Source organism: Micropterus salmoides, unplaced genomic scaffold (assembly GCF_014851395.1).
Source record: "Micropterus salmoides isolate LMB-PRFRI ecotype aquatic unplaced genomic scaffold, ASM1485139v1 Ms_hic_scaffold_14, whole genome shotgun sequence".
NCBI lineage: Eukaryota > Metazoa > Chordata > Actinopteri > Centrarchiformes > Centrarchidae > Micropterus > Micropterus salmoides.
In genome coordinates this window covers 32335851-32350519 of record NW_024040485.1, presented here as the reverse complement: position 1 = coordinate 32350519, position 14669 = coordinate 32335851, and the positions used below count along the sequence as shown (strand labels likewise).

The 14669-nt window shown below is 44.6% G+C and overlaps 1 protein-coding gene across 1 annotated transcript in view; it reads left to right on the top strand.

The window, feature by feature from the left end:
* The window catches only part of rasal2 (RAS protein activator like 2), a gene marked incomplete in the record, with an annotated part of 209259 nt that overhangs the window by 166809 nt on the left and 27781 nt on the right, over nucleotides 1-14669 (top strand). Inside the window, 2 exon segments of the mRNA XM_038719075.1 lie at nucleotides 6823-6929; nucleotides 12592-12704. Of these exon segments, the coding sequence (XP_038575003.1) occupies nucleotides 6823-6929; nucleotides 12592-12704 (220 nt within the window).

The following is a 14669-nucleotide window of genomic DNA, read 5'->3' as shown; positions in this document are numbered from 1 at the left end:
GAGACGCCGGATATCAACAACCTCTCAGCTTCGTCTCCGAGCTCTGCGTCTACTCTCAGGCGTCATTTTCATCCAAGGCTCAGCAACCTGGCGCGAAAATGACCCGGAAACCTCAAGAGACAGATGAAACAGTCCAGAGACGTCCAGGAATTAGTCTCAGCCGGTTGGTGCAGGGACGATGCAGTGTGGAGCAGCAGGACAGCGTACAATTTAAACCGGAGCTTAAGGACGATATCAATGTTTGAGTTTAAAATTCTGACAATGATACATAAGCACTCTGTGTATTAGTTAAACTCTAACAGCTGGTTGATGGCACAAAGATATGTTCTTATCTAAGTGTTTATTAATGTGCAGGATTTGCAACACTTGCCCTATGAAGACGTTTTATATTGTTAAATCAGGATCATTCTCTCTGCTGGTCTCCGGTCTGCACTGGATCCTCAGTCTGACTGCGTCCCAGTTTGTTTGAAGGTCACCGCGGTGTCTCTGTCAGGGGAGACTCTGGTGAATCCGCCGAAACGATTGATTGAGCCGAGCCGTGACCGAGCCTCCTCCTAATCAATAACTCGTTAACAGCAGCAGCAGCAGGAAGACGGAGGTAAAGCCCTGAGAGGACTGAAGATCACGGACGACCACCAGATCAACAATAACAGCAGAACCGTGAAGTGTGTGTGTGATATTTAAACACGAGATGATAGATTATGTATTTGTGGTGAAACCTCAGAAACACCTGAGTCATCTGCAAAAACAAGAACTCCTTTAACATTCACACCGATATCCAAAGGTCTGTGGATTAATCACACCTGCCTCGTCTGTGCAGCTCAGAGCTGCCAGTCCAATTAAATAAAACATCATTCAACAGGCTTCAGTCTCTGAAGTCCCACAGCGCACGAACACCTCGTCGGATTTCAGGCAGAGAAATAAAAACGCTGTCTGCTGGTCTGGTCAGTCGTGACCACAGACGCTATAAAATAAGCGGACGTAGCCGACGCGACGGCCCGCGTTTGGCGTCTAGGTTTTTGGAACCAGGCGTGACCATGTTTGGATGAGAGGGTGGAGCTGGGGAGGGATACACATTGCTATGCCTGACAGATCGCCATGGTAGCGACTTGTCAATCAGCTTGTAGCCCCGCCCTAAAGCCTAGACTTTTGTCTCTTAGTGAAGCTAAGCCAAACTTTGGAGCGTCTGCTGCGGTCCGCCACGGTCCAGGACCGGAAACAGAAGGATTCTCTTCTTCACGCTTTGTTGATGGAACACATGAGGTGACGTCAGGTCGGCGTAGCAGCTGCTGGCAGATAAGAGACACTCTGATGGCTGCAGTTCAGTCAGGAGCTGAGACATGCGGGAAGTTAGGAACCGAGGAGCAGAATCCGAACGCACGGGTCTTAACAAGTCCACGGTTCTTGGAAATTTGGTTCCAGTTTCACCTTATTAATACCTAACCCTACATTTGAGAGTAAAAAGGTGAAATGTATATTTCATTGGACGCAAAGAAACACAAGAGCCGCCGCTTCTCCAAACTCTTCTGAGGGAACCAGTCCTCGGATGGTCTTCACTCAGCAAAGCTTCCTTTATCTTATCAATGATCTGTGGAGTGGAGATACGTACAGAGAGCTTATTAACCAGACAACAGAGTAGAAAATGTTATCACGATAAAAAGTTTCCATATCAATAATTATCACGCTAAGTTTCAAAACGTTATTTCTTTCTGGTTTAAAGGCTGATTTTTGTTCCTGGGTGAAAGTTAATTGTGGTTTAAACTGTTCTTTTGGTCAGAACAAACACTTGATGCCAAACAGCAGATCCATAAACAAATCTGAGGCAGAACATTCAGAACTATCCTGATAAAATCTGTCAACAAATATGTAAAATTAAGTAAAAGCTTTTTTCAGTTCTTTTTCCTCAAACAAAATAATAATAAATAAATAATAAAATAATAAAAATAAAATCTTAATTTAAAAAAAATTGTCCTAATTCATGATTCAAGTGAATAAAAACAAATTATTGAACATTTGTTAAATTGTTATTGAAAATAAATATATTGCGATAATTATTGTTTTATACGTACAGACTTGTTTCATCCTGGCCTTTTTGCTTGGTGCCTTAAGCAGCTGTAATCAGTAGTTTTATCATAACAACGGATCAAACATCGCAGGTTATTGTTTCGGTCTTACGCCCTGCTGCGATCTTGGTTTGGTTTACTCTTTTCTTTTCGAGAGCGGCTGGCGAGCACAGCGGAGCGTACAGCAGCTAAAGAGCCAGGAGCTGGTGGAGACCAAACACAGAGCTACCAGAGAGAGAACACACCTTCATCAGGTGACACAAACAGCTGTTGCAGGTTTACCTTCTGCAGCGTTTGTCATTCAAACTTCGAGAGTCGGTGACGAGAAGCCGCTGGCTGAATGTTTCGCTAATAAAAAACACTGAAAGAGAGGAAAGTTTGTTTTAATCAGGGAACCGATTTAAATGTTATAAACTGAAGAATAAGAAGGTCTCTGTTGTGTTTAGTTGCAGCTCCGATGTGATCCACACTCACTCACAGTTAATAGCTGAAACCCCCAGAGTTGTGTCCCACATCAGGCGGCTGAGGGGAAACTTATTTAGTAATTATCCTCTGAGCGCAGATACATGTAGCGCCGGAGGAAGAGAAGAAGAAGAAGAGAGAGAGAGCGAGCGAGAGGCCGCCACAGAGCTGCTGCAGAGAGAGAGAGAGAGAGAGAGAGAGAGAGAGGAGCATCTGCAGAGAGAGGAGGAAGACCGGAGAGAAAGCAGAACAGTGCAGTTAGAGGGATTGATTGGATAAATGCGGTAAAACCTCGGCGCTCTGAGAGAGAGAGAGAGAGAGAGAGGGGTTAGATTACTGCTGAGTGTAGAGAGAGGACAGCGATGGGAGAGGAGGGACCGTGAGGAGCAGCAGGAGGAGGAGGAGGGACGCGGTGCTGAGGAGGGAGAGGCAGGTCGGGGAGGACGCCAAGTCGAAGATGTTCACGGGACGGAGACGGACGTTTGCAGCTTAACCTCATTGGCTGACAGGTGGCGGCTGCTTCGGCCAATCCCGTCTGACTCTGTGTGTGTGTGTGTCCTCTCCTCAGATGATGGGGAACAGCTGCGATCGAGGTACCGTCTCTCTCTCTCTCTCTCTCTCTCTCTCTCTGTGTTTGTGTCCATGTCATGTGACCGACCTGTCATACGCCGGCTTCCTACGGCATGTTGCCTCAACTTTTGTGGCGAAGAAGAACAGCGATGATGTCCGCCGCCGCCGCGTCCGGGAGCATCATTGCTCCTCTTCTGTGTATGTGTGTGTGTGGGGGGGGGGGGGGGGTGCATGAAAGTTTGTCCCCGGCTTGGTTGCAGCGCCGCATGCATGCAGCTGGAACTTGATCCGGCTCTGTGCTGATGAACGCTGACTGCTGCTGCTGCATGCTGCGTTCACTGGGGCTCCGGCGCTGGATGCTTCCTGCTGCCGGAGGCGCCACCTTCCTGTGTTTCCATACCATTTAAACATCATGTGAGCTCCACACGCCGCCGCTCTGATGCCTCACGCTCTCTGTGGATGTTGGCTTGGTCATCCATCTGAACTCTGTTGATTCTGTGTGTCGGGGGAAGCTTCTGGTTCCAGCTGGAGTCCAGCAGCCTGAATCTGATTTTAATGAGTCATTATCTGGGACTGACCCGCTGGAAAACTTCAGCTGATTACCGACAGCCCGTTCAGCATTTACAAACATTTAATTAGTGTTTATTAATGTGCACCAGTGATGTTGTCCTGCTGTTTTAGTTTACAGACCCATTAAAAAGACATGTTTATGCTCTTTATCCAGGATAACTAGCAGGACTTACCCAGTTTTGAGTTGTTTGTTGCCAGACTACAGTTTAAAGGTGAAATCTAAATCTATTTATGTGTTTTTAAAAGTATTCTAGCATTTAACAGTATTTCTGAGTTCATGTCGTGTGTTGGAGGATCAGTCTGCTGTCAGTCTACATATTTCTCATTGTGCTCAAATGTTCAGCCTCAAACCAACCCGTCGGCCCCGTCTCTCAGTTTGTTGTACGTTTGGAAGGGAAACTGACAAAGACTCTCTGCAGCAACAGAATCAGAGAAGAAGAAACGCAAGGCCACACGATGAGTCCGTGTGGGCTGATGAATGTGTAGAGGCCAAATCTGTTCAGTGAGGCTGACGTCTAAAACGCTTCAGAGATGCTTGAAATCTTTTACTTTCTTTATTGCACCAAAGACTATTTCTTCAAAAGTTCTGTAATCAATTCTTTAACAATGGCTCAGATGATTCAGGGTAACAATGAGACGGGTTTGTTGTAGTGACAGAATCTGCAGTTCCTTTAGGAGTACTGCTACAATATAATAAAATAAAAATATCTGGCCAGATGTTTCCCTCAGGAGCCGGTGGAGACCAAAGCCGAGCTGGAAGAGCGTGAAAAACACAAAATGGGATGATCGTGACGCTCTGTTCCTGCTGAATGTGGAAGATAAAGTGTGAAAGATGATGTTTATGTAGAGATATAAGTAGGAATGAATTTCTTAATTTCTCCAGAAAAGCAGAACCGATATTGTTGGAGCTTACTGATCTTTAATCATTTCATAATACCGGCTTTCGGATCCCGTTGGTTTGTTGACAAGAAGAGAAATATAGAAAATCATCTTTCAGAGGTTTTATTTTAAATTGACACTGAACACGAGACGGAGGCGCAGCAGAGCGTCCGTCCTCCTGTTTGCTAAGCTGTTAGCATCAACTGCTCCATAGAGCTGCAGAACAGATCAGTTAATGCAAGTTTAATAAAGTCACGTTCATGTCAAGCTGCAGTGTTTGTTAGTAGCAGTGAATGTTCAGTCCCCGTGACGTTTACGTCCTCACTAGATCTAAATCCTGGCAGATGAAGCTAGAGTTTCCCTCTCGGAGGACCTCGGGAGATCCTCTGTCACCTTAGTGTGGGACTGCTGAGGAGGTTCAAGCTCTGGTTCCAGAGACTGGAGGAACGCAGCCTCAGACAAGATGGCTGTTGGGTTAGCTGGAGAGGAAGCGAGAGGGTCTAAAATTAGCTGTAAAATCAATGAACCTGGATGTGAGCCAGCTCTGAGGACGTGGCCTTTCACTGGGCTGACCTGAAACCAGGACGCGTCGCTGGGCTTCCACAGGTTAGGGTCAGATTGTCAGGCTCTCCGAGTCTGACTGCTAAATGATGATGAGCAGAGAGAAAATGAAGCGAGCTGGTGGGACTCGGCTGTGAACCTGACCGTCTGTCCTTGACACACTTCTCTGAAACCTGTCAGGCTGGTGAAGTAATGAGTGCAGCAGTTTGACTCTCGTGTTTGTGGGCGATAATGGAGTCAGAGAGGAAAACGCCGGGTTCGGACGTGGCCACACAGACGACTCATGACGGATAAATACAGTGCCGGTTTGTGCTCTCTCTGATTTGCCCCGTTTGGATTATAAAGTCAGACTTAAGGTTCATGTTTAAGTTGCGTCACGGTGCCTAAATGACTAAATGAGTCACAGCAGGATTTGTCCATACGAGGCGCTGTAGTGGTGGACAGTAACTACAGGATCTCACAGAAGTGAGGACACCCCTAAGAGAAATTAGAGGTAGTATTTCCTGTTCAAGCCATCTCAGAGTTAGATATTGTATTTTTTACTTCAATGCATTTATCTGACAGCTTCAGTTACTTTACAAAGTCAGATTTTTACACATAAAACACATGAAGAGTTTATAAAATATGTTTTGTTATTAATTAAACTCTCCAGCAGTTCAGAAAATTGGCACAAACAAAATAAATGTGACACGGTTCCAGCCTCACAAACGTGAACATTTGCTGCTTTTCCTTTTAATTATGTGAGTCATTCTAATGTGTTGGTAAAGATTCTGAGGTTTGGACAGTTTATGGACGAGAGGAGCTTTGTGAAGGTTGTGTTTAGGCTCTGGGTAAAACTGTGAACACGTTTCTCACTGAGATCCACCTCAGCGACAGTGTAATCCTGCTGACTTTTAATTCTTCAAGCAAGTGTTCCTGATTATACTTTACTAGCATATTCAATGCAGTACTTTTACTTGTAATAGAGTATTTTTTCAGCGTGGTATTTGTACTTTTACTGAAGTAAAGGATCTGAATAGTTTGTCCACCACTGCAGGGCTAGTTGGCCAACATGGCTACTTATTGCAGTTAGCAGCTCGGTCACTAACAGAACAGATTACCTGAGCCAGTTAATTTGTGTTTGTAGCGTCGACTCGTGTCTCATAACTATCTGTAAACTCTGCAGCTTCTGCTCGAGCAGAGTTACGTAATCATTCCCTCTGAAATGCTGCCGTCTCAAACGCTGGTTTGCCTGAGCCTGTTCCTCCTCCTGTGGAGCTACGAGTTTAAACATTTCATGTTAAGGTGGCAATTAGCTGAGTCTAATGTTCAAATGAAGCAGAAAGTATTTATCTCTTTAAAACCAGTAATGTAAATGTTCCAACCCACAAAACAGGAAGTCACAGTCAAACCATCCTCCAACATTTAATGTTTGGCGTCTTTGAAACGTGGAAATGAAACCTGTGAAAACAGGAAGGTTCAGGAGAAGCCGCCCTGGTCTCGTTCATACGTCCACCTGCTGAAGTTTCAGGAACCAGCTGCCATTAAACAAACACACCGTCTTCCATGTCCTCCTCCACCTCCATGTCTTCGCCTCGTCCTCCGTCCGTCCGCTTCAGTTTGAAAGCTGGGAGGCTGACGACGATGAGGGTGATTAATCAGAGGAGGAAGAGGCTGCTTTGGGTGATCTAACACTCTCTCTCTCTCTCTCTCTCTCTCTCTCTTTGTCTCTCTGCAGAAGTGTCTTCGGAGCGATCTCCAAGGAGGAGGAGCATCTCCGGGCTCGGGAGTTCAGAGAAGAGCGTCGCCGTCGACAATCCAAACTCGTCGCCTTTTAAAGTTCCGGTGAGTGGCGGCCGAGTTTCTGTGAGGTCGGGATTCGGCTCTTTCAGCTGACGGCTGAGGACTTGGGACTCCTTTTTTTTACTTTTTCTGTCATGGCCCCCTTTAGAAGCTGAAAAACGTTCAAGCCCCCCGACTCCAGCAGAAGTGGACGAACATCAGAGCCCTTTTCTTTTGTTTATGAAAACCACATGCATCAGCCTGCTCAGCATCCCTGCCCCTCCTGCAGCGCCACCGCTTCATGGTTACACCGGCACGTGCGTGTCCACTAGCCTTCCGTTGACCTGTTCCTGTAGGTCACGTTATGTTTGTGATGTCACGTAGAGACTCTATGATGCGGCGGCACGATCTCAGGCGGCGTTGTACACGGCTGGAATCGATGTTCAGTCCTGTGCAAAGGCTTTAGGCAGGTGTGGGGAAGAAATGCTGTAAAGTAAGCCAGCTGGAAATGACCATCCCAACATTCTGTGAACGGGCCGGATCGTTATCGTCATCATTCGACCGTGATAGTCACCCACCTGACTTCAATTTGATGAACAAAAATGAACAAACTTTTACGATCGCGACCCGCTGCACCTTCCTCACGTTTTAAAATACACCTTCTTCAGCTTCCGTAGTGAAGATGGCGACCGTTGAAATTTCACAACTCTGAACATCAGACGCGATGATGAAACGAGCGACAGGAGCACAGAGATTTAACTCTTCAGCACAGCTCCCTGATGCTTATATAACTCCCTGTTATGTTTCTGAATCCACACGAGATCAGCATCTCTAGATAAAAACGCGGTCAGGTGGATTTTAAGATCTGGTCCCGGCAGCTGAAAGAAGTAAACCAGCTCCTCTGATCGCAGCCACACGAGCGTTTGCAGTTTTTAAGCCTCTTGTTAGTAATGTCTTAGTAATGACTTAGATTTGAGCCCAGTTAAAGCAGCACTTCCTGTCACGCAGATGTCTCCGTCTGATTATCAGACTCATAACCTGATGGGAGCTCGTGGAGCCGTAGCCCTACCTGAGTGCCTGCTGCAGGTAATCAGAGGAGCGCTGCATGTTTCATTATGTGAGAAACATCAATAAGTCAGTCTCGGCTGGACTAAATTTAGCCGACAGGCTGATGAAGCTCGTCTCTCCGCCGCTCGTCTCTCAGCTTCGGCCGTCAGGAGTCCAAGCGTGACTGTGTGTGTGGCGGATATTTAACAGCTTTCAGAGGTCGAATACACAAACTAACCATCTGCTGCCGAATGAGACGGAGCTGGACCGGATTCACGTGTTGGACCGTGAAGCTGGGACAGAAGAAATGAGGAGTGGAAAAGCTGAGCGATCAGCCGAACAGATTCACAATCCAAGAACACGTTGACACAGCTTTTAATAACTGATACTGACCCACAGTAAGGACGCTTCCCGGTCCTTACTGTAGAGTTTATCATCAGAGAGTCCAAATTATTCAGAGGCCTCAAGCTGCCTGCTGATGTTGGAAGCACAGAGGACAAATCCTCTTCCAGATGTGGGGATGAGACCACTAAGGTCTTTAAGGACACCTACAGAGGTCCTTTGGAGACTCCAGAAGGACTCTGTGAACATAGAAAGTCCTTACAGGCATGTCCGGCCATGTCATGTCTTGGCAACGCCTCCGGGCAGCTATTTCAGACTAACAAGACCAGGCTCCTGTCTGAATGAATGTTCAGAGAGCCAGAACTGCCCTCTCTCTGGTCACCGGCACATAAAACCTACATGAACAGAATCAGCAGGAAAATCTAATCAAAATCACTGAAAAAGTTTGAGGACTTTGCCCCAAAATAAGGTTTAAAAAGCGTTTTTCCCCACCGGCTATACTTGCAGTCGAAGTAAAACAGACCCATATGTCAGTGGAACCACACGATTGGCTGAAATCTGTTTCCCGCTTTGGCTGTTTAAAGCAGACAATTGGCTTTCTAGCGGGAGAGACGGGATAACCGCCATGTTAACTGGCGCCAATGGCGTTAGGGGCTTTCCCAGTGGCGAGTCTCCTCTATAAAACGTCTCTGCTGGACATCAGAGCTGCTTTGGTAAAAATGTTTTGCATAAAATACTCAAATATTTGTTGGAGGATAAAAAAAAAGCTGTAAAAGAAACTAAATATTCTGCCTGTGTTTCCGTCCAGCTATCTGGAGAAGTCAAAGTGCCCTTAAGGTAAATTCAGTTTGACCCTACCACTCACCCGTAGTTCAAGCTGCAAATTGAATGAACAACTCTAGATGGAACACGCTGTTCTTTTTGTATGGCTGGATGATGGAGAAAAGCCTCCTGATGGGACGGGCCGTTTCAGAAAGTTGCCAAGTGTCTAAAACTAAGGCTGAGTTTAGTTTTCACCCGAGTGCATCCAGCCTACGATATCTCTGCAAGCCAAGCTTCCAACAGCGACAGCGTGAGCCCAGGTGAACACTGAACTCATGAGGATAACAATCTGACTGAAATGACAACACAAAATAAGTGTTTGTATTATCAGTTCTTGTCTCAGAGATGATCTTGTCTTGTCACTTCGTAGGCATGTCAGTGCTTCTGCTCTTTAGAAGCTTTCCCAAACCGAATATGGACTGTGCACTGACAGCGTGGAGAAAGCTTTTCTTTTTATAGTCCTAAACTAATGCAGGAACCTTTGTCATCAGCTGTCAATTCAATTCAGCTTCAACAATACTGATAACGCTTAAAATATAATACAAAAGAAGAATTCATTTCATACAGTTCATTACATAAAATAAAAACAAAAGTTAGTCTGCGTTTGTGTTAAAATAAACTAAAATATATTTAAAAGTAAATAAATAAAATAATAAAATAAAACAGTAAGTTAGTCTGCGTTTGTGTTAAAATAAACTAAAATATATTTAAAAGTAAATAAATAAAATAATAAAATAAAACAGTAAGTTAGTCTGCGTTTGTGTTAAAATAAACTAAAATATATTTAAAAGTAAATAAATAAAATAATAAAATAAAACAGTAAGTTAGTCTGCGTTTGTGTTAAAATAAACTAAAACATATTTAAAAGTAAATAAATAAAATAATAAAATAAAACAGTTAGTCTGCGTTTGTGTTCAAATAAACTAAAACATATTTAAAAGTAAATAAATAAAATAATAAAATAAAACAGTAAGTTAGTCTGCGTTTGTGTTCAAATAAACTAAAACATATTTAAAAGTAAATAAATAAAATAATAAAATAAAACAGTAAGTTAGTCTGCGTTTGTGTTCAAATAAACTAAAACATATTTAAAAGTAAATAAATAAAATAATAAAATAAAACAGTAAGTTAGTCTGCGTTTGTGTTAAAATAAACTAAAACATATTTAAAAGTAAATAAATAAAATAATAAAATAAAACAGTTAGTTAGTCTGCGTTTGTGTTCAAATAAACTAAAACATATTTAAAAGTAAATAAATAAAATAATAAAATAAAACAGTTAGTTAGTCTGCGTTTGTGTTCAAATAAACTAAAACATATTTAAAAGTAAATAAATAAAATAATAAAATAAAACAGTAAGGTAGTCTGCGTTTGTGTTAAAATAAACTAAAATATATTTAAAAGTAAATAAATAAAATAATAAAATAAAACAGTTAGTTAGTCTGCGTTTGTGTTAAAATAAACTAAAATATATTTAAAAGTAAATAAATAAAATAATAAAATAAAACAGTAAGTTAGTCTGCATTTGTGTTCAAATAAACTAAAACATATTTAAAAGTAAATAAATAAAATAATAAAATAAAACAGTAAGTTAGTCTGCGTTTGTGTTCAAATAAACTAAAATATATTTAAAAGTAAATAAATAAAATAATACAGTAAACGTGTGTAAGAAAAAGTAATTAAATAAAAAAGAAAAATATTAAAAACCAAAAAAGTAATTTTATGTTTAGGATCAATAAAGAAACACTTTATATTTATTAATATAGTGTTATTTATGGTTCCTTTTTCCAAGGAACAGTTACTAAAGTTACACAGTCACTGAGGAGAAGGACGTTCCAGCCGGATGAGCACGACTTCTGTAAAGTCATCGGTGGCAGGAAAGTAAAGACACCTTTGTTTTCCAGACACAAATAGTCACGGATAACTAAAGACATTTTAAGCGACGGATTAGAAAAGTTGTTGGTGGCGGCAGCAGACGTCTGTGTGTTGGCTGTGAGGCGGGAGGAGTCTCGGCTTTCTGTCGAGCGTCAGCAGCTGCAGGAAGTGAACCCTGTCAGACGTCAGCGTCTCACGACGCCGATTCATGTTCAGAAGTTCTGCTTCTCGCGGAAAGTTTGTGCGCTCGGCTCGCGGGTTGCAGTATTTTTAGTTCAGTCCGACTTCAGAGGGTTTCTTGATACAGTAATCACAGACAGAGAGCATGCTGGGAGTTGGTGCAGAGTCGGAGGCAGAGCAGTGACGGGATCATAAATACATCCAGCTGTCTGATGATCCGCGGAGGTGATCCTGATCAAGAGCTGTGGAGACGTTCTGGACCTGTTTGAAGCGGCGCCCCCTCTGCAGGGTCTCTGGCAGGAGGGATCTTTATTCATTAACGGGAGCCAATGAGCCTGGAGGGAGTTTGTGGGGGAGGACAGGAGGCTGAGATGTGTTTGAGGATATTAATATCTCAGGAAATTAGGCCGCTCACTTCCTCCGCTCCCAGCTGGGCCTTTATTGTCACAGAGGATGTGATAGGTGAAGGGTTTGATCAATATCAGCTGAGTCACGTGACCGTGATCAGGACGATGACTCATCATTGATGCTGTCACGCCAACAGTACCTGCGGCGAACAGTTCTGAAAGCGTGAACGTGTCTTCACCGCGCTGCTGGTTCCTCTGCAGTGATTGGATAACAGGCGGGACCTGCACCTAACGGTTATATTTATCATCATTTCTCTCTCCAGCCGGTTCACTGTTAGGGTAATGAAACATCAGGAAACCGTAAACAGTTTCTCCAACATCCCCAAATATTCAGTGTATCATAACGACGCCACGGGAACAGCAGCGGCGTCCGGCAGCAGGAAGTGTTCTGCACAGTGACCTGAATGATCAGTGGAGAGTCGTTGCAGCTCTCTAAAGTATTAATCAGTTCGCGGCAGGAATGGATGGATGCGTCTCAACTAAAGCAGCTTTTACACATTAAAGCTGCAAACAGTCAACTTGAAAAGTAAGTTTAAATATTCAGGAACCATTTTTGATTGTAGATTAAGTTTTACAGCCAGCACACGTTTTAAAAAGCAGCGTCTTTACCTGCTCCGGGAGAAAATCCCAGAGAGCTTTCCGGACACGTGGCGGTGAAAAACAACAGATTGTAAGAGTTGGGATGTGCGTGGAAAACGCAGGTGAAACAAATTGCATCTGATCCTGTTCCCTCTGGAAGGAAAGAACATTTACAAAAAGTCTTCATACCAAAAGCAATAATATTGTGTCCACTCTGGCTTCCTGTCCGTTATGGTCTGTACTGTGTTGTTTATTGTGGTTTTAATCAGCTTTTCTTCTACATCCTGTCCTCCACTCCAAGGCGAACCAGAGGGGCCGCAGTCGCACTTCCTGTTTCCCCTCCGATGCCACCTTTTGTCCCGTCAGCTCCTCCCTCTCCATGTGTCTGTAAACGCTGTGTCCACGCTGCTCGTCCTCTCCGATTGTCTCCTGGAGGACAGACTCTGATCTTGTGTCTTTTTTTTGTTCTTTCAGGGGTTTTTCAGTAAACGTCTCAAGGGCTCCATCAAGAGGACGAAGAGTCAGACCAAACTGGACAGGAACACCAGCTTCAGGCTGCCCTCGCTCCGGCCCGCGGACGCCGACAGGTAACGTCTTGGTCCTCTTTCCGTCGGCGCCTGGTCAGAGTCGCCTGACGCCGGCTGTGTGAGCAGAGGGTTCGAGGCAGCGACACAAATTAGATTCAGGAGCGTGAGGGCTGATCGGACAGAACCTGTTGCAGTCGGGGTCAGATGGTGTCGACAGTCAGGAGATAAAAGCAAACCGTTTCCTGTCTGTCGGTGATTTGGTGCAAGAAAACGTGAAATTTGGTGCTCTTGCAGAATGTTGAGCGTTTTCCAAGCAGCTGACTGGAATCACGGCCTTCTGATCCTCCATGATTGTTCAGGATTTGCTTCTAGCTGTCAGGACTAGACACCTGTACGGGCCGCGTCTTTCTTTTGGAAACTGACCTGTTTTTTAATGGCCGCAGCCCGACGCAGTTACTGTTATCTGTGTTAGCTGTCATGTGACAGTCGTGTACGTGTTGCGTTCAGGCGTTGCTGCGAAGTAAGCGCTGTAAAAAACAAACCTAAACAGCAGCACGTCCATCAGGTGTGTTTATTTTTACACCATATGTTCTCTACAAGGAAGTTGAAGCGCGAGTCCTGTCGGGCTCGGGTCCGGTAGCCACCCTCTGACACGGGGGCCTTCAGGGTTCCAGGTCTCAGTCGTTCAGATGAGGTCTTCGTGTTGAACCTCCATGTTTCCGTGCGGCGGTGGAAGCTGTAGACTTTGTTCGTGCTGTTGACTCTGAGCAGCAGAGCCGGTCTGACATTAAGCTTCATTTCCTGTTCTGGTTCTGCTCGCTCGCCGTTTCCTGCTCTAATCAGCTCTCCGAGGCTTCGTCTCTCAGACAGAAGTTAAACTGCAGACAGACGGGCGGAGGGTTTATTTATTTCTCAGCTCCTCTTGCTCCTCCGTCTTCAGGAGGTTGTGGCTTCCTCCTCCTCCCTCCATTAACCCGCCCAGCCTTCCCAGCACTGACTGGAGGTGGTTTTACTGGAAGGCCGGCTCTCCTCTCTCCCTGCAGCTCGCTCTGCTGTCGCTCTGCAGGTTTATACAAAATGCACACGTGTGGTCTTTGATTACAGGCCCACCACGCGACCTGGAAAACCTGGAATTCCTTAAAATTGCTTTTCAGTTTAAAGAAAGCAACAAAATAAAACAAAGAGATGTCCGTCCTGTCAGGGTGGAACGCTGCACTGAAACCATCTGCGGGTCCAGGACCTGCGTAGCCTAGCTTAGCACAAAGACTGGAAGCAGGGGGAAACTGTTAGCCTGTCCATCAAAAGAGAGACCGAACACCTCGTAGTGAAGAAGCACATGTTGTTCTGTCTGGGCTAAAACCTTAAAACGTGGCGATCAGTCGTGTGAAGCTGATCCTGATGCGTCTTCTGATCTATTTTATTATTAGTCGACTGGTCCCTGACCTTTTAGGGGCCCTCAGGCTCCAGCTGACCATTACTTTGTGTTAATCTGATGAATATTATTACTGCATGTGAACTGCAACTTTTATATTAATCTGAACGTGTTTTTTACTGCATGTCACCACAAACCAACAGCGCGTCCCAGTCTGATCATAAGTGCATTATTATTATATTTATAGCAGTATTATCAGGCTCACATGTGGCGCAGACTGATGCAGCGATGCAGCTTTACGGCCGACAGACTGTCAGCCAGCTGGACAGGAGGATAATGCTTTACACTCTCTCTCTCTCACACACACACTCAGCCTCTCTCGCTCACTCGGCTCTGAGCTCTGACTCCTGATGGACGCTTCGTCTTCTCTCCTCCGGAGAGCTCGCAAAGCTCAGATCTCCAGAACTCTGAGGTTCAGGTAGGACCGTGCGTGGAAGGGTTTGTTTAAATATGTTTGTGGGGTCCAAACGGGGGCTTGTAGGATTCTTGTGAGGTCTGACGGCTTTGTGGAGACGCCAGGAGTTTAAAGGGCAGCGTGAGCGTTTTGTGGTCGGGTCAGAATAAGGTCGAGGTATGTTTTAATGACAGGCGTG